General features: G+C 39.2%; 1 protein-coding gene across 1 annotated transcript; it reads left to right on the plus strand.

Moving 5' to 3' along the window:
- Positions 1–1,138: 1,138 nt before the first annotated feature.
- Positions 1,139–18,219, plus strand: rragca (Ras-related GTP binding Ca). Its single transcript, XM_067600898.1, has 7 exons — positions 1,139–1,531; positions 5,607–5,810; positions 8,338–8,537; positions 12,606–12,720; positions 13,970–14,112; positions 14,506–14,654; positions 16,111–18,219. Exons 1-7 carry the CDS (start codon positions 1,349–1,351, stop codon positions 16,263–16,265), a joined length of 1,149 nt encoding a protein of 382 aa, XP_067456999.1. The 5' UTR covers positions 1,139–1,348; the 3' UTR covers positions 16,266–18,219.
- The last annotated feature ends 537 nt before the right edge of the window (positions 18,220–18,756 follow it).

Below are 18,756 nucleotides of genomic sequence, written 5' to 3' on the forward strand. Positions count from 1 at the left end.
TTATTTTCTTATAATTTTGCTGTGTTCGGGATGTTTCTGGGTGTCAACCTTTGGGCAGTGGGTGTGTATCCCCCTGATAATAACAGTGTGCAGGGTGTGAGGTCAGGACTTGTAGGGTAACGACCAGGTTACATCACTGTCTGTCTGTCTCCTCTGCTCTCTGTCTGTGTCATGGATGTAATAAATAGAACAGATCTGTTTCTGTCTGACTGACGGTGGGGCTGGGCCACTCAAACACAAAACAGAGACGCCACAGCAGACAGGATGAAGCTCTGCATTCACACCAAATCTGGCAATGCTGCACCTTCCCGCAGGGCTGTGTGAAGGTGTGAGCGCGTTTATTTATGGTTTAACAATCAGAAAATAACGTTGTATTTATCTGCTTTTCCACTCTCTAGCTCGTTTGACCACCACTGCTCAGGGAGGGTGGGCCAACTTTGAATGATGTGTTTACAAAAAAGCAACCGACAGATCCTGTATAGTATGCCTTTAACTCAAGTGTGTCTTTTTGTTTTTAATTACCTGCCATCTCCTTTTGCTGGAATGAAAACCTGCTATTATATTTCATTTTTAAACATAATTTGACCTTATTATTCTGCAGACACAGTATACAATATACACAGACACTCTCTCTTATAAGCTTACTTCTATGTGATGTTGTCTTTCACCCTCTTTTATTGTTTATGGTTTTAATTTAACCATTGAGCTCATTGCTGGTCCGACCCAGTGACAACAGTTATTAACTCTGACAATTTTCAACAGACTTTGAAAGTCTCACCGCTACTGTAGTGGAGTTTGCTGCCATCTGCTGGTATTATGTGATATCACCGTAACTGCCTACTTTCTATTTGGTTTGCTTTCAACTCCCTTCATCCAGTATTCACTTTTTTAGTGCAAATAAAATGAATAAATAATAATTCATTGCTACAATGTCAAACAGCGTTTTTTAATCAGCTGAGACGAGAGCGTGTATTTGCTTCTTATTCAGGCAATAGGTCACAAAACAAGTCTGAGTACTAGTCAGGTGACAGCGACAAGCCTCGGTAGAGCGACAGGCCGCTTGACCAATCATATTTCATGTTAGAATCCAGTCAGCCAATCACAGAGAGTCGAGGGACGGGATCGATGACGAGTTTTTTCTTTTTTTGCAAGGGAGAGGAAATCCTAAGGAAATGTGTGGGATCACGCTCGGTGTTTCGAAGTAGCCTGGGCTTTATTGACAAACTATTTTCATTGTGTGACGGTAGTTTGTGGTGCATATACCGAGCGTCCGATACAAACACGGGTGTGTGGGTGACCGACAAGTAAAGGGGGGGATATAGGGGTAAGCGACCGTCGTTGGGTCAAAATGTCGATTCAGTACGAGGTGGAACAGCTGGCTGACAGCTACGGGGTTGCGGACTCGTTCCCCAAAGATTTCGGTTATGGTGAAGAGGAGGCCGACATCGAGGACAGCCCGGCGCCGTCTGACAGCAAACCGAGAATCCTGCTCATGGGTTTGAGAAGAAGTGGCAAATCATCGATACAAAAGGTACGGAGAGACGTTAAAGCCATTTCGAGGCGAGCGGCGCCTTCCTCTGCTTCACGCAAGTAAACGGGACATTAGCCAAAATAGCTAACGAGGTACTTTAGCATGTAGCAAGTGATGATAGCTGACAACCAGCATATAACATGTCCAGCTACAGGAGAACTGCCATAGCTAGCTCTCTCACAGCTAAGTTAGCTCCCATTGTCAGCTAATGTTAGTGTAGCTGTAGCAAGTGAATTATTAACCAGTTGGATAGAGACGCTCGGTGCATCTCTCACTGATATGTGGACATACAGCATGTGACTGTATGGTTAACAACTTGTTCAACATGCCAAATATATCTTAGTCCGTCCCACCCAGCTGTGAAGCATAGGGCAGGTCTGATGTGGAGCTCTCACATGACAGCAAACCGACCACACCTTTCATTCTGCAAGTCATAACACTTTTGTTTTAAATCAGTGCAGCACCTGCTGTATGGTCAACATCCTCTTTCCCTCTGTGTACTTGAACCATGGCCGGATTTGTTAGTGGGCCCCTACTGACCCCTCACTCACAGCACAGTGTATGTACTCTGTTATATGAACACTGAAAGAGATTAAGTGATGGGGGGGGGGCACAATCCACAATCCACAATGTGTCCACACAGTCGTTTTGTGCAAAAATGCATGTCAAAGTTGATCTGAAGCATATATGAGGCTTCAGCAGTCAGAGTTAGTCATATCAAGAAGATATCTACCACATTTACAATCTTTTTAGCATAAAACTCCCTCTCTCTGTTTCCTCGGACAGTGTGTCCCTGTCGAGCTGCGGTGGAAGTTTAGTAACAAAAAGAGGGACTTTGGCACTAAATAGACTCTAACATTGAAAGATATCTACTTGATTTGACTCATTTGGAGTTTAGCTTCATATAAACCTTTAAATACATTTTTGCACAGAAGGAGGCTTGTGGATTTTGGCCCCCATCACTTACATTGTAAGTGCATTATGAAGGGATCTTCTAATTGTCAGTATGAGTAGTAGGATTGATTATGGCAGGAAAAACCTGTTTCAATGATCATTTGGGCACCTTGCTGTTGTTTTAAGATAGACAGGAAAATTGTGAACCCGTCCTTTAAGTCCAGAACAACCAGTACTCCCATGGTTTCCCCAAGGATTTTGTTTAGCCAAGCAGATTCTGACGCATCCCTTCTCATGGTCGATTAACTCACAATTTGATGTCCTAAAAAATACCTTCGCTCATTAAATATTTGCAGCGCTGTGGGAAATGACACATCTGCTTTTTCAAAACATGAAGCTTTACCTCATGTTTTGTTTCATTAAACTGTATTGATTTTTATGACATTATTAGAAGTGGTCTCTAGGTGAGGTGACCCACCATTAGTATAAAACACTACCAACACTCCCATGATGGAATAATACTTTATAGGGCTGCTGCTAACAGTCATTTTCAGTATTGATTAATCTGTCAATTCTTAATTAATGTTGTTTGGTCTATAAAATGTCAGAAAATCCCAAAGCCCAAGATGACATCCACAAATGTCATGTTTAGTCCCGTCCAACAGTCCACAACCAAAAGATATTCAGTTTACTATCATAGCAGACTAAAGAAACCAGAAATATTCACATTTGAGAAGCTGGAATCAGAGGATTTGGAAATTTTCCTCTTTAAAAAATGACTCAAAACGGTTAATTGATTATCAAAATAGTTGCCAATTCCAGTGTTTCCCCTGTAATTGTACTGGCCTGGTGGGCCACCAGGCCAACGAGAACCCCCGCCAGGCCAAAAAAACCTTTTTTTTTTAAATGACAAAAATAATGCCAAATATCATTCATTCGGAAATCAATAGCATTTGGGGGCGTCTCTGTGCAGCGCTGTGAGTCAACCTCTGTTTGGTTGCCTGGGAAACTATTGGTAGCGTAGCTCTGTGAATTTATTAGTTTATTTATTAATCCATTCATACAATTTCTGTTTTTGTGAGTAGCATTTAGGGACTACAAACTACATTTTGTTATACAATCTTGTGCTGTAAAATGATAATAAATGAACCTTGAATAGGGCAATGCGTAGCGAATGCGAGCGGCAGAACAGAGGAAAAGTTAGCAGTAAGTTGTCAGTCTGGCAGTAAATGTACAGTATAAGTTATAGTGTCTCAGTTAATAAATGCTACAGCTTCTCAAGACCAAGAAAAGTCTCATCTGTTGTCTCCCCAACTGCTGGAAAAGTGAAGGGGGTTAGCTTCAAAGTTAGCAACAATGGGTTAGCCTAACCTGACAACACTAAACAAAGTACAGAGAACTGTGTGGCTGCTGAGCCTCCCCTTGGGGTTGTTGCCACTTTGCCCAGGCGACCCAAGCTTGACTTGAAAGCCTTTTGTTTTGCGTGAACTAACTCTTACAGCAAAGTTAGCTGTCTCCGTCATGTATTTTGAAGTCTGCCACTTTTAGACTGGCACTGTGGTTGAATAATAGATGAGATGCAGTTGTGCTTTCTATGATATTTCATTATTTATGTTAAAATTCAAAAGGGAAGTAGAATCAGGCGAAATATAGCGTGACGCACAAGTAGCCTATCCTACATATAGCCTACCGCCTGGAGAAGAGTAAAAGAATTGGACTTTTCTGCACTGAAGTGCCCATGCATAATTGCACTGTGTTTGCTATAATCCACACACCCTCGAGTCCTAGTAAGCCTCCAGTATGAAAAACATGTGATTTGGCTTTTTGCTGGTTCATTGGCCTGTGACCTTAGTGGCCCACACACTGATTAAAAAAAGGCAGTGTTGGAGCAAGAACTCACCCAGTGCAACTTAGTTTCAAATGTTACCTGTGACTGTTTCAGTAGATGCAAACACTGTTCAGCTCTTAACAATGTTTGACTTTATAGCTTCAGTCTTTCTGTCTGTTGTTTGACAGCAGGCAACTGAAAAATGCTGAATGTAGAGTGATGTGTATTACATCAGACTAGTGAGTCTGCAATATTTTGCCCTTTTCCCTTTTGCTCTGCATGTGACATCTGGATGATGTCTATGCTGAAATCACAGCATAACTGAAAATACATGACTGTTGTGATAACCTTGTCAAAAAAAAAAACAGTGGTATCTGGATACAAGCAATTTTGCAACATAGAACATCAGAGCTGCAACTAATGATTATTTTAACTCTTGACTGAGTGTGTTGTCTGATCAACAATCCAAAACCTAAAGATATTAAGTTTATTATCATATAAGAAAAAGAAAGCAGCAGGTCTTCACAATCAAGAAGCTGTAACTATGGAATTATATGGTATTTCTTACTCGGGAAACGATCAATCGATTATCAAATACTTGCAGATTTTATTTTTCAGTCGATTCACTAATTATTTAACTGATTACAACCTACGTCATGTATCTTTGTAACTTAAGAAGAAAACATCCCTAAGTTGAAAAACTTCTTCGAAGAGCAGTCACTTACTGTGTATTCTTTATGTATTCTTAGCTGTATTATTAAGTCCTTAGTTTGACACAGTTTCATAAAGAAATTAGATTAAAGAATGTGTGTAAAGTTTGAGCCATTTTAACACAAACAGCCACAAACTGGCAAGATATCAGACCAGTTTGTAGAGTTAAAATGACTCCAGTAAGGGAAGCATCTTATGTCTTTTCAATTTATGCAAATTAACTTACATTTATTTAAATTGCTCTACTTAATGCCGGTGCATTAACATCATAGTACTCAGTATTTTCATGTCAATTATCTGTCCCACCACTAATATATACTGCAGTGTTGTATGAATCTTTGCTCTTTGTTTGTTTATTTTATAAGTTTGTTTATTTTTAAGCCTGGCATAGCCACATTATGGTTATAGGTATGTCATAAACAGCATCAGCTGTAATTTCCTTACGTCTGTAAAGTAGCTCAGCTGTTTTTTCATAACCTGCTCCACCACTGATGACATGTAATTTGGCTCACTTCATTTCATTCTTCTGTCTATCCAGTATATATTCCACTTGCATCTTTATTTTCTGTCTCACTCTCTAAATCACTAAGACAATTCATCTTCATTTATTCTACTTAAAGATGAACACGATTCTCATTTCAGGTGGTTTTCCACAAAATGTCTCCCAATGAGACCTTGTTCTTGGAGAGCACCAACAAGATCTACAAGGACGACATCTCCAGCAGCTCTTTTGTCAACTTCCAGATCTGGGATTTCCCAGGCCAGGTTGACTTCTTTGACCCCACCTTTGACTACGAGATGATCTTCAGAGGAACCGGGGCCTTGATATTTGTCATCGATGCTCAGGTGAAGAACAGACGTGGTTTATTTGACATGGTTATAAACAGGAAGGAAGTGGATCTGTGTTTTTCTAGCTGCTGTGAAAAAACAATTTCATCTTTCAAATACGCCTTCAGGGCAGTGACAGATACAAAATGTGACAATGTACTATCTCTACCATCTCACCAAGATGACGCAGCATATATTAAACACTTTACTGGTGAGGTTCAGTAGAAGCTGAACCTTGCATTAACCCCAGACAGGGAACCTGTTACACAGAGTGATGAACAGTCAGCATAAGAGACAATTACATGCCACAGCTTTTATGCCAGTGCTACTCACATGACCATAAATGCTTTCAAGAAGTAATCTCAGCTACGATGTTAGCCAAAGCTGATCTGATTGCAGGCTTTATTTGTACTCGAGGAGGTGCATCAAATTCAATTTGTCCCAGCAGCTGGTCACACAATGATATCTGAGGAGACCTGTTCTTGTCTTGCTGTTTTTGGAAGACAATGCAGCAGCAGCAGCAGCAGCAGCAGCACATTTCCTCATACCTGGTTTAAAATGAACGAGAACGTTCAGCCCAGTCTGTCTTAAAAGCAACAGCTAATAATCACCTTTTGAGCTCAACTCACAAGAGAGTGTGTTGTCTCTCTAACGCTTTTAATAGTCTTGATTTCATTTTATTGGAGTGAATTATCTGTGGCATAGTTACTCTAATTGCTATTGGATTTGGCTTTGCTAAAATATTTATAATGGTTGTTTGTTCAAGGTTTATCCAGGCAGAAGATGGTCACATGCAATTTTGAGAGATTTTATTGTAAGAGGCAATGAATTTGTTTTGTTACAGTATAGCAAAAATATAGATGATTAATTAAAAGGTGCTTATGTGCATGAATGCAGTCATTGGAGATATTTGTTATTTAAATAGGGGCTAAATTATACTTATTGGTTTAATTTTTGTAATACATTTATTCCCAGATTGATCATTTACATTCTTAAATATGTACATACCGTACATTAGTGCTGGGCGGTATAATGATTCATCTGGGATACCGGTTTTAATTGGCCATACAATATGATTTTTTTTTATTTACCGCCATACCGATGCATAGCAGAAACAATTTCTGTAACTCTTCAATAGGCAGCAAAATATATAATCGCTGTGAAGAGCGCTGCGGTCGGGGCAAGCTGTGTATTATTGAGAGGGGAACTTTATTAACTGCATAACTTTCTTACTAATGGTTATAATTTTATAGCACAACAATTAATAACCCACAACTAACTCTCTTTAACAGTGCAAAACACAATGGCACACAACAATTTATGACACATAAACAATGTGTAACACTAATAATTGTACATTTACAGAATTACAGGGGTAAAATGCTGGGTACAGCTCGCTAGCTAGCCAGGTAGCTCCATTATTGAGATTCAGATTGAGATTCAGGCGAACGAGGCCGCACATATAATGACAGTTATCGGGGCAACATCTGTCAGCCTTCTACTGCTGTAGAAATAAACAAGATTTTTACATGAATCGCTTCAAAAATTTGTGAGTCTGAACAAAAGTAAACACAGGAACTAGCCACCTGTAGCAGCATTATGGCTAACTGCATAGAAGCAGTAACTTCGTAGATGCAATAAAATGGTTCATGTCTGCAAGTTTCCAAATTGCAAAGATAAATGACAAGATCCACACTGAACAATTTTCATGGATTACCTCTGGATGATAGAGACTTGCATACTGTAATTCCTCACAGTTACGTGTTGAAATTGCATTTTTCTTACCGCGTGGAGCTGAGCGTTTGATCCGGCTGCATTCTCTCTTTTCTTTCAGTTGATTTTGTGGAGGTGAAACAGTCTCCAGGACAACAGTATAAACACTGTAAATCCATATGTAGTAGTTACACAGCTGAGATTACTCTCATGCGTGGACACTTATCGATTTCCCGAGTCTGACAGCAACAGGTCCGACTACAGAAAAAGTTTTCCTCTTCACTCGTCAGAAGAGGAGAGTAGTGACTGCAGGAACAGCAGCAGTTTCTCTCAAGTAATGTTCCTATATGTTGACTTTCCTGACAGTCCTGTTGCCTTTCTGCTTCCATTCTTCATTTTTCTTCTTTCAGTTGTTTTATCTCTTCTCTGTGTACTCCAACTCAAATAAATACGCTTGGCCATGCAAAGTGATATAACTCATGATTGTCCTCATAATAGTCCACGGGACAATCCATCATTGAAAGTCAGCCTCATACATGTAAACAAACTGGCGTGCGTGGATAAATATGTGGGTGGTTCAGTTAACTGGCAAACTGCCCCAGATATGTATCTCTATGCAGTTAGCTGCTACAGGCCGCTAGTTCCTGTGTTTACTTTCATTCAGACTTGGAAACAATCTTTTGAAGTGATTCATGTAAACCCTGTGTACTCCTGATAGTAGAATAAGCTACTATAAACCTATATAAAGGCCCAGTCATGCAAAAAAAAATTACTGGTCATACTGCCCAGCACTACTATACATGTGTGTAATACTTTGTCTTCTTTGTTTCAGGATGATTATGTGGAGGCGCTGGGTAGGCTTCACCTCACTGTGTCACGGGCCTACCGGGTCAACCCAGAGATCAACTTCGAGGTGTTTATCCACAAAGTGGACGGCCTCTCAGATGATCACAAGATCGAGACCCAGAGAGACATCCACCAGAGAGCCAATGACGACCTGGCAGACGCTAGTTTAGAGAAGCTGCATCTCAGGTACATTCTCACGCAGACACACACACACATCTGACATTTTAAACATCTGAACACAATACACTCACTGTGGATGTTGGTCATTTCAATTCATGGTGTCATACACAAATACACACAGACACAACGTTTTCAAATTGAGTTGACTCACAGCTGTTATCTATGCATGTTTAGTCTTAGTGTCGTTATCATTTCTTATCACTTCATCGGTATGACATGTCATGCAAGTCATGCAAGCAGGCTTTGCTGTTTCTCCAGTAACAACAAAGTTCCTGAGTATAAAAATAAAAAAAACAGCATTTTAAAACAAATAGGGGGGAAAATATGTCCACATTCATGGGTAAGATGAAGGCAAACAAGTGGATGGTAAGAAATAAAAAGCTTATAATAAACATGAGACTAACACATTATGAAAAGACACCAAAATACTGTGTAATGAATATATATTTCGCAGGATGTCATATCTGCATTGCATTATTTATTTTAGAATAATTATTGAAACAATCACACAGCAGCTCTGCAACAAAGAGATATAGATGGGCTTAGCTACACTTTCAAACTGTCAACATGAACATTCGCTGTCACAAAATCGAATCAACAACTTAATAAATCCGCAGACTTTTGTTGGGATGTTTGCATAAATTTAGGGCAAGCATTTAAAACAAAAACAGCACATCCCATTAGACACAAAGCTGCACTTAGGCGCTATAATTTAAACCACAGCACACGTTTTATACGCTCACAGCGATGATGCTTTTTTGCACAGCAGATCTACTCAATATAGCAACTAATCAGAAACCTCAAATCTGCTTGAAAAATGCACTTCCACATTTTCAGAGTCTGATTACTACACTAACCTCACTCGTCTACTTGAGTTGAATGTTACAGAACCTCAGAGTAACTTCCTCAGGTATAGCAGCGTTTATCTGACTCAATGCAGCGAACAACAGGCCCGAACATCTTTACGTGGCACGGTACATTTATTTTTAGAGGTGGTTTGATTTCCTTTAACATGTCAACAAAACAGTGGCAGAGGAACATTGACCCCACAATTTACTCATGACACATCGTCAAATGATTACAAATGACCGGGGCTCCCACAAACCCCAGTGCAGCTGCAGCGTCCGTGCCGTCTGTAACTTCACACTCCTACACCAGACAGATATGAGCACATATCCAACAGGAGCAGCACATGTAAATCAGCACCCTCTTTTATCTACATGTTAAAACTTTGTGGTTTATTGTACAATTTTTTATCCTCCCAATTTTCATAATAAACACAGCTCATCTTATGATAAAGGTCCCATAAAGATGACTTTGTGTTTTTTTTTTTTTTAAGAGGCTACCTAGTTAATTGAATCGGCTTCCCAGCACTGACTTTGTGCAGATGGAGAAAAAAAAAAAAAGAAGTTGTTACACATACAAGGAAGTAGATGGTTATGAGTAAGTGTAGTTGCTAAGTTAAGCACGTTCATTCTGTGTTTTTCATAGAAATTCTCAGGGTTACACCAACTTTGTGCTTCAATAACGTGGAGTCGTTAACATGCCGGCATAGCCTGTCACTCCTCCCACTGAATCGACAGTGAAAGTTAGGCTGTCTTCACAAGAGGATTAATTCTTTTTTTTTTTTATCAGAAAGAGACTTTTTAGTTGCATTATTATATGATGCATATGACTTGTAGTTTAATTCCCCAGTTGCACTTTTTTTTTAAATGAAACCTCCACAAGCAGCATAAAAGTTAAATGTCATAATTGCGGCACAAACGGCAGCATGTGTGGACCAAGAGTGACGTGGGAGACATGTTGACAATCAAAAGATGTTACGCCAAGTTATTTTTAGGGGACTTGCTTTAATTCAGCCCATAACTCATACACACATACTGTTAATGAAATGTGTTATTTGTGTTTGATTTGTGCAACAGTTCAGAGCAGAACCTGATTACTTGCTTAGTCCTTTAGAAAAAAAAAAGTCTGTGGCTTTTATGTGTATGTCTTGTCAGTTGATAAGATGGTGTTGGTGTACGATGGTCTACGTTCTCTTTGCGTTACTGTGAGATTCCTCTTTGGCGTTCTAATGAAGAAACCGTGACCTGTGCTTCAAATACCAGAGAGGTTTATGATTCCAATAGCCTGACACACTTAAGATGTAGAAAGAAGGCAAAGTTCCACATTTATTGATTTATTGTTAATCTTTTTTAAGCAAAAATGCCAAACTTGAAATGTGATAATTGAATGATTTTTCTTTGTCACACTCTAGAGATGGGAGAGAACAAGATTTTATCTTTATATATCGAGATAAAAACACTCATGATTCCATTATTGGGATAATTGTGAATATCCTCACCTAGGTGTGAATATCCTCACATGAGTGACTAACGTACATTTCTATTGATTTCCTGATTTATTTTGAATTGCCATGTGCTACAAGGGAGAGCCCGCATCTTTCCAGTCATTCGTCAACATGGCTGAAGCCTTAGAATTTGAATGTTTGGATATCAGGTTGATAGGTAGTTTCTTTTTATTGATGAAGACCAGGATCATTGTGAAATGTTCATATCGTCCCATACCTGCACACAACTGATTTATGTTTGGGTTTTGAACTTTTTTTGGTGGGCCAAAACGAGACATATAATGACTCAACTTCTGGAAATTAAAAACATGATTTGGGGCTGCTGACATTAGTTTGCATAATTGGACAATGGTGAAAAAATACAAAGGCGTTGTAGGACATTTTAAACTGTAAAATTACAGTGTGAGGCTGCAGCATAGTTTACATCTTCCTCATATGACTTCAGCCTGTTAATTTGACAATATCGCCTGTTTTAGTGTAAATTTGCAACGCATCTTAGAGATGGCTCTGCTGTAAAAAGCGGCATCAAGATGATTCATTCATTCATTAAGCCCATAAACGTCTGTGCGGTTTATATGGAAAATGCAGCACTTTGATCGGACTTTTCAATACTAACCGCATGATCGTCAGGTTGCTGCCGCTGGTGTTTCCTGAAGTAGCCCGTCTAATGAGGATGACCCCTGTCTGTTTGTCATCAATTATTTTGCTAATATTTGTCAAACACTTTGCTCTTTACTCAGCGGGACACAACCTCTCAGCTGGGTGCACACACACACACACACACACACACACACACATTCATACAGAGCATGTGGGGGCGGGACTGATACAGACAGATAGGCATGTTTCTCTAATAAAGTAGCCAGCTGGACTTCAGTGAGAGACAGAAGGTGCAATGGTAATTATTTACTGCTTAAATGTAAGAGTCGGTTTGCTTTTTTTTCATTTTATACTTTAAATAAAATGCCTTTGGCCTATTTGGTCTTCAGTTGAATTAAGAAGACAGTTTGAGCTCTAGAGAAGTTTGATTGTAATTCTTTTCTGATATTTTATAGACTGCATGATTAACCGATAAATTAATCAAATATAAAAACAACCTTTTTAATCGCAGCCTTCGCCCTGACACACTGTTAAAAGTCTAAATGTGTTATGTCCCACATTAAACGAGCTATTCTGGCTGAGCCCGGTCAGCTCTGCGGCAGCTTTACTGTTTATGTTGGGGCTTTGTTGGCAGAGGCAGCGCTGTGTTTTATGTGGGGTGAGTTTGTTGTTTATTCCAGTTAGATGGCCCGAGCGGTGCTGGATATATAGTGGAGCAGAGAGGGAGTTTTTTTTCTCTGCCCTGTGGTTCTCTGGTGCTTTCTTCACTATAATACTTTGCAAAGTTGAGCTTCTGCTAAATGTTATTGCCAACAATGACTCAAGCCGCAAACTTCCTCAAGGTTTGACCTTTTATTTATATATCTCAGTATCTAAAGTCCATAAGTCATGTGCGTCCAGCGTTGCAGCAGTCATATGAAGACCGTTTTTTTGCGAACTATTGTTTTCATTTCTGTGTTCTCAGTTTTAAACGCTTCAATTAGGATCTCTTGTCTACAATCAAGTGTCATATTATCTCGTGACTGTCTGTATTTTTACCTGCTTTCATATGCCTTTTTGAGGAAGTGAGAAGCTCTTTTCGCAAGGAACTGCGTATTCACTTCCTTTTTCTTTATCTCATTCAGCTTTTACTTGACGAGTATTTACGACCACTCCATCTTTGAGGCCTTCAGCAAAGTGGTGCAGAAGCTCATCCCCCAGCTTCCCACTCTGGAGAACCTCCTAAACATCTTCATTTCTGTAAGTAGACAACAGCCCCAGAACTAAACATTTTATGTCAATAAAACCTTTTTTTTTTTGTCTTATTTGTCATTTGCGGTGTGTGATTTATGTGTGATGTGAGTCACTGCCAGCCCTGCTGCCACTGCAGTTGCGTCAGTACTCTTGCGGTCTTGCCAGGCAATGTCTGTGCCCCGTCCCTCGATTGTAATGCTGATCTTTTGACTATGCAGAGGATTTCTAACTTATTCTCAGTAATACGTTTTGAATTATACTGCTGTTGATAACCACTAAAAGATCACTGGGAGAGAATTATCTCATGGCATAAATATTAGAAATATAACAAGCAGTCCTGCCTCACATGATCTTTACTTACTTAGTTGGTAAAGTTTACTGTTTCCGGATAGTTCAGATTAGAGTCCTACAGATATATTGCACAATATTTTCATTTCAGATATATCTGTGTGGTTATATATGTCTGTCTGGCGATAAATGACAAGAAATTCATTTAGAGAAATGCCAAAGATATGTTTGAAACACTCTATAACTTGTCTACCAGAGAGTAGTGATGGTTTATATTTCATGGGTAAAATGTCCTGCCCAGTACATTTCTTGGTCACAAGTGTTAAAATAAATTTAAGGAAACACATTTATTTGTTATAGGTCGTGTAAATTAAATTAATATTGGCTGATTTATCATTAGCAGATTTTTAAAACTCTTAAATAAAAATATTGCTATTGGCATCAAAAATCAGGCGGGTTATATTTCAGATAGTTTAAGCAAAATCTGGTTAACAGTTTCATTTTTCCCAGTTAGTGTGAAGTCTACTTAGTATACAGTAGATGTTACGGTTCATGTGAGCATTTCATTTTACTCTTTGTCATGAGACTTTCAGGTCCGGTTATGGTGACGCTCAATATCTGTTTTTAGACAAGGACAAAGTCTGATTTTGGTCAAGTATTTCTGTCTTTCTGTTGTAAAACATCCTGTCATTATAATTAAAGTTGCATTTAAAATAATAAGTGAAATCCTGTAATTGAAAGTGAAGCTGAATATTCCACGTTGTTGCCAATTTTCTTACACAAACAAATCTTTCACAAACAGTATTTAAACTGGCTTTTTGCTTGGGTCACCATCAGAGACTATCCTGTATCTTTCCCACGTTATAAATCCTCAATATGCCCTTTGTTTCCATGGTCTCTCCCTCCTTCATTTCTCCTCTCACTCTGTCTTTCCTCTGCTTTTTGCCTGTTTTTTTGCCACCGACAGAATTCAGGGATAGAGAAGGCTTTTCTGTTCGACGTGGTCAGTAAGATCTACATCGCCACAGACAGCTCTCCTGTAGACATGCAGTCTTACGAACTGTGCTGTGATATGATCGACGTGGTTATTGACGTCTCCTGCATCTACGGGTGAGTGTGTTTGTTTGTTTGTACATTAGTGATGTACCAGAGAAGTCAAACTCGGGTTATAAGAGTGCTTTCTGCTCCGCCTGTCATTCAGATAAACATAAACTCTATAAGTGAATTGAAAACATAGCCGAAAATATCTATAGAGTAGATTTTGAATTAACTTTCTGTATAAATTTGCATATTAAATACAGAAAACAGATTCCCTTGAATTGTCTGTAATTTCTTTATGCTTCAAGACATGGAGTTCACCCCGTGTGTTGTCTGAGGAGGCTTTCTTTCCGCGAGCATAACTTAATTTATGCATGTATTTGCTTAATTAATGACCTCATTGGAAAGCTGCAATTATTTCCCATTTTCTTCTCAACATTGTTGTGGTGTGTTTTGTCACATTAGTCTGAGGGAAGACGGCAGCGGCAGCGCTTACGACAAGGAGTCCATGGCCATCATCAAGCTCAACAACACCACTGTGCTGTACCTGAAAGAGGTCACCAAGTTCCTGGCCCTTGTCTGCATCTTACGAGAAGAAAGCTTCGAGCGCAAAGGTAAGCTGTCGGAGAAATCTGTGACCCCCACTGCAACTCAGGTGGCTTAATTTGGCCATTGTTTTGTGGCTTCGGGTCATATTTTATTCCACATCATTCTAGGGATGCAGCTACTTGTTATCTACATGTATACAGAGCGGGTGAAGCCAATATCAAGGACATCTGTATATAATGTGTTGCATTTCAGAGTAGTATTGTCCTTTCATGAAGTTGGGAGACTTACTAGAGACAGATTGATGCATTAGAGGCTTTTGGCCCCCTAGAATGAGTCAAGCTCCACAAACACTGTTCGTACTGTTAAGTTTTAAGCCCAAATGGGGACGACCCCTATGACATCACAAGGGATATTTTTCCTTCGGCCGACATTTTAAAGTATGAAATGCTGTTTTTGTTTGAGACCGTGTCCAAGAAATACTTGTGCAAGTTTGTTGTAACTTTTTAGGGCTGTTTTCTGGTGGGGTTTATTTGATTGCAGTGTATTATGCTGTAAGGTGTTCTATTATTATGATACAGTACAATACAACAAGAAGCTGGAACATTCAAAAGTAACCATATTGTTGGTTACTATTCTCTGACAATTTCAGCAACAAATCAAGATGATAAGCTTATAAAAATAGTGGATGGATATTTGCATTGGATTACATTATTTTATATTATAAATTCCTTTTTTTGTGGTATCATATATTTGGATTTGAAGTCATAACTGAATCTTAAACTATGAAAAGCGCAGACTATAATCTGAGGATGTTTGGTGCATGAACATGAATATACGATTTCTTGAGATTCTACTATCACTACTTTTCTTGTTCATGCGGTGGATTGCAAACGATAGTTAACATCCTAAGATGTCACATCTTATTGACACTGCTTAATTTTCACCAAATATTATGTGTCGTATAATAGTCAGAACATAGATCAGCATATCAGATAAAGAGGGTACGACATGCAACAAAGGTCCCTGGCTGGAATCATACCGGAGACGTTGTAGTTATATGGTGTTCATCTTAAATACAAGGCCACCAGCATGTCCCAGACTTTTGACTGACTTAATGTAGATATAAGTACAAAGTGAGACTTTAGCATGTTAGAAAAACAAATCATTTCATGCAGTTGGGAGTTGAAGGAGGGGTGTGGAGGGAGCTGCAATCAAAATTTGTACTCTTTCTTTGAGTTGTAACTCAAATCTGAACACGCAGACATGATGCACATATTCTTAAACTGTAGAAAAGACACCTCAGAACTTTTCCTCAGTATCAAAGTAAACCAGTGATAGTTGTATGTACATCCATGGGTACATTGCAAACAGGAACTGATAATAGCTAATTAACTATACTTTTAATAGTGCCAGTTTTCCAAAATGTAAACAAATACAGCCTTAGAAAAACAGGCTCATGTTGTCTCAATTTAGTCTGAGGGTTGGCCCACAGTGTCTCATGTATCTTTGTTGCCTCCTCAGGATTGATAGACTACAACTTCCACTGTTTCCGGAAGGCCATCCATGAAGTATTCGAGGTGGGCGTTTCCACCCAGCGTCCAGTGGGTTCCCAGGCGGTGGGTTCGCCCTGCACCAAGGCCGTTGCACTCAATGGCACGCCGCGCAACACTGTCTAGACACTGATGCAAAAATAAAGAGACACAAAAAGAGGGTCGAGGAAAGGAAAGACGGAGAGAAGGGCCAGGGAGCCTATAGAGGTGAGACTACTAAACTGGGGCTCACCAAGAGCACCAATCACAATCCTTTGCTCCCAGCACCTAAAACACTGAGAGACGGCTCGAGCCAAGAGAGCGTGGGAGCAGCACTGGAGCATAGAGGGGGTCAGGCTTCTCAAGCTAAGATAGAAGGGAAATTCAAGTATTAATTTCAGGTGAAGGACGTCACGAGAGTAAAACTGCTCCCGGACAGGAAAAGGTGTTCAGGACCTTTTCTTTGGATTTCCTGTAGCGGTCAAAGGCTGTGATAATTAGCTGCTGGTCCCTCTACATGAACAATGTGAGAGAAGGAAAAACAAACATTTGTTGTAACCTCTCGCTACGGACAAGCTGTGATATCAGTTTGCAGGATTCTGTCTAGTGATGAACCCACCCCGACCACTTCTGTGCTGATGAAAAAAAAAAAAGATGGTGGATTGGAACTGCCGGTCCTAACCCACACATGTTCAAAGATGGCCTTATGTAGATAAAGCTTGTCTACAATGCAAGCTTTCTCTCACTACCACTCACCTCACCCTACCTGAATGCTGCCCAGAACTTGCTTTTTGGTTTCACTTGTGAAGGGAAAACAAGGTGTGCAGACTAAAAAGGGATTGTGCTGTCCATCTAATTTGGTCGTGTGTGTGTGTGTGTGTGTGTATGTAGATATCTATGAATGTATGTATGAGATAGTGTGTGTGTGTGTGTGTGTGTGTGTGTGTGTGTGTGTGTGTGTGTCAGTGAAAGGTTTTGATTAGATCCCAGATTGGGCTGTGCTGGTGAAGGACCTTTACAGAAAGATTATATGTCCTTCTCGATAACAACAAGCTTAGCAAAATTAAAATCTTTTCAATCAGTGAAAGTAACTTTAACTGTGTGTGCACCACTGAAAATCAAACTGATGATTGACTTTCTGATAAGGTGGTAAGATGAGTTTGGCCAGAGATTTGGAAAAAAAGGTCTTTGCAAACGCACTGCCAAAATGATTTAAGGATTCAGAAAAACTGTTAAAACAGTAAAAATTGTGAATATATCATGATGAAAACTTTTATTTGTTGCCATTTAAGAAAAAAAAAATGTATTAGGTCTAGTTGAGACTGATGGAGGGGTTCCAGACTCCAGATTGGTTTTTCTAAGAGATTTTAGGATGATGATGATGATATGAACTGCTTGAAACTTGCATGTTTTTTTTTCCCACCTACAATTTCAGTCCTGCTCAAAACGATTAACCTATGTTTTGTATTTAGTTTGGCTCTGTTCAGCAGGATCCACAACAACAACAACAACAACAACATGTACCCATTCCAAGCATGCATACATCAGTGTGTTGTCAACTTGTATCATTCTCAACCATAACACTGCTCTTTGTATTCAAAGGTGAGAAAGTGAAAGTAAACTAACCAAGAAAATTAAACAAGAAGGATTAAAAAAAAAAAAAGAAAAAAAAAAAAAAAGACCAAATTTCATTACTTTCGCTATTACAGTGACATGTAAGATGTTCACGCCTGCATTTTTCTGTTTGTTAAATCAGTGGGTGAGATGTGGGAAATCAGATTGGCTGCGTCCAAAGAACAGGAACCTGTCTCACAAAGCAGGATTACCAACATTTTTTTTTTTTTTTTTTTTTGGATAACTTCACTTAGTAAAAATGCAGTTCTTTTTACATCAGTTAACGTTCCAGATTTGACGGACTACTCCTTTTTTCCTCGATTATGTTCTCTAGATAATCCTGCTTTTGTGACACAGGGGAATGATCTCTACCCGGTCATAATCAGTCACCTGAAAATAAAACACTTGCACATCAGAACTGTGATGGATGATTGGTTTCATGTATTGTGACGCTATACTGTGTGAAATAAATGAAAATTTAAATTTTGTTCTTGATATTGTAATAATTGGCGCAGCGGCGTGCTAAAGCGACTCGTTTTACAAGCCAGACCTTCTTTTAATTATCATCCCAAATGAGGAAAACAGTCTCTAGTATTGTTGTGAGAGCAGAAATGTTTTAAAGTAGACCTGCAAACAAACACAAGATGGCACTGCAGGACTGTTTCACTGTTCCCTTACAGTGCGTTGTTATTCATTTTTCCCCCCTTCTCCGTGCTCAATAACTGTTTTCATACTTGTTAAATTTACAGTAAACATGCATCATTTGCTGAGCCTGTATGGTGAATTATATGGCCTGTTAAAACAGGACTGTAAATGTCAAGCAGCGTCTACAACCACTGCATGAGACTGAACCCCTGTTTCATTTATTTGAGCTGCAGTATGAGCATAACAATAGGTTAAAATGGATTACTCAGTATTGATGAAACTTGGGGTTTAGCTCACATCCAATTTGTAAAGAAGTCAAATTCATGATGCACGGATATTTTCTATATCTTCACAGATTAAATTACCTTTTTAACCATTA

Source organism: Thunnus thynnus, chromosome 10 (assembly GCF_963924715.1).
Source record: "Thunnus thynnus chromosome 10, fThuThy2.1, whole genome shotgun sequence".
Classification (NCBI taxonomy): domain Eukaryota; kingdom Metazoa; phylum Chordata; class Actinopteri; order Scombriformes; family Scombridae; genus Thunnus; species Thunnus thynnus.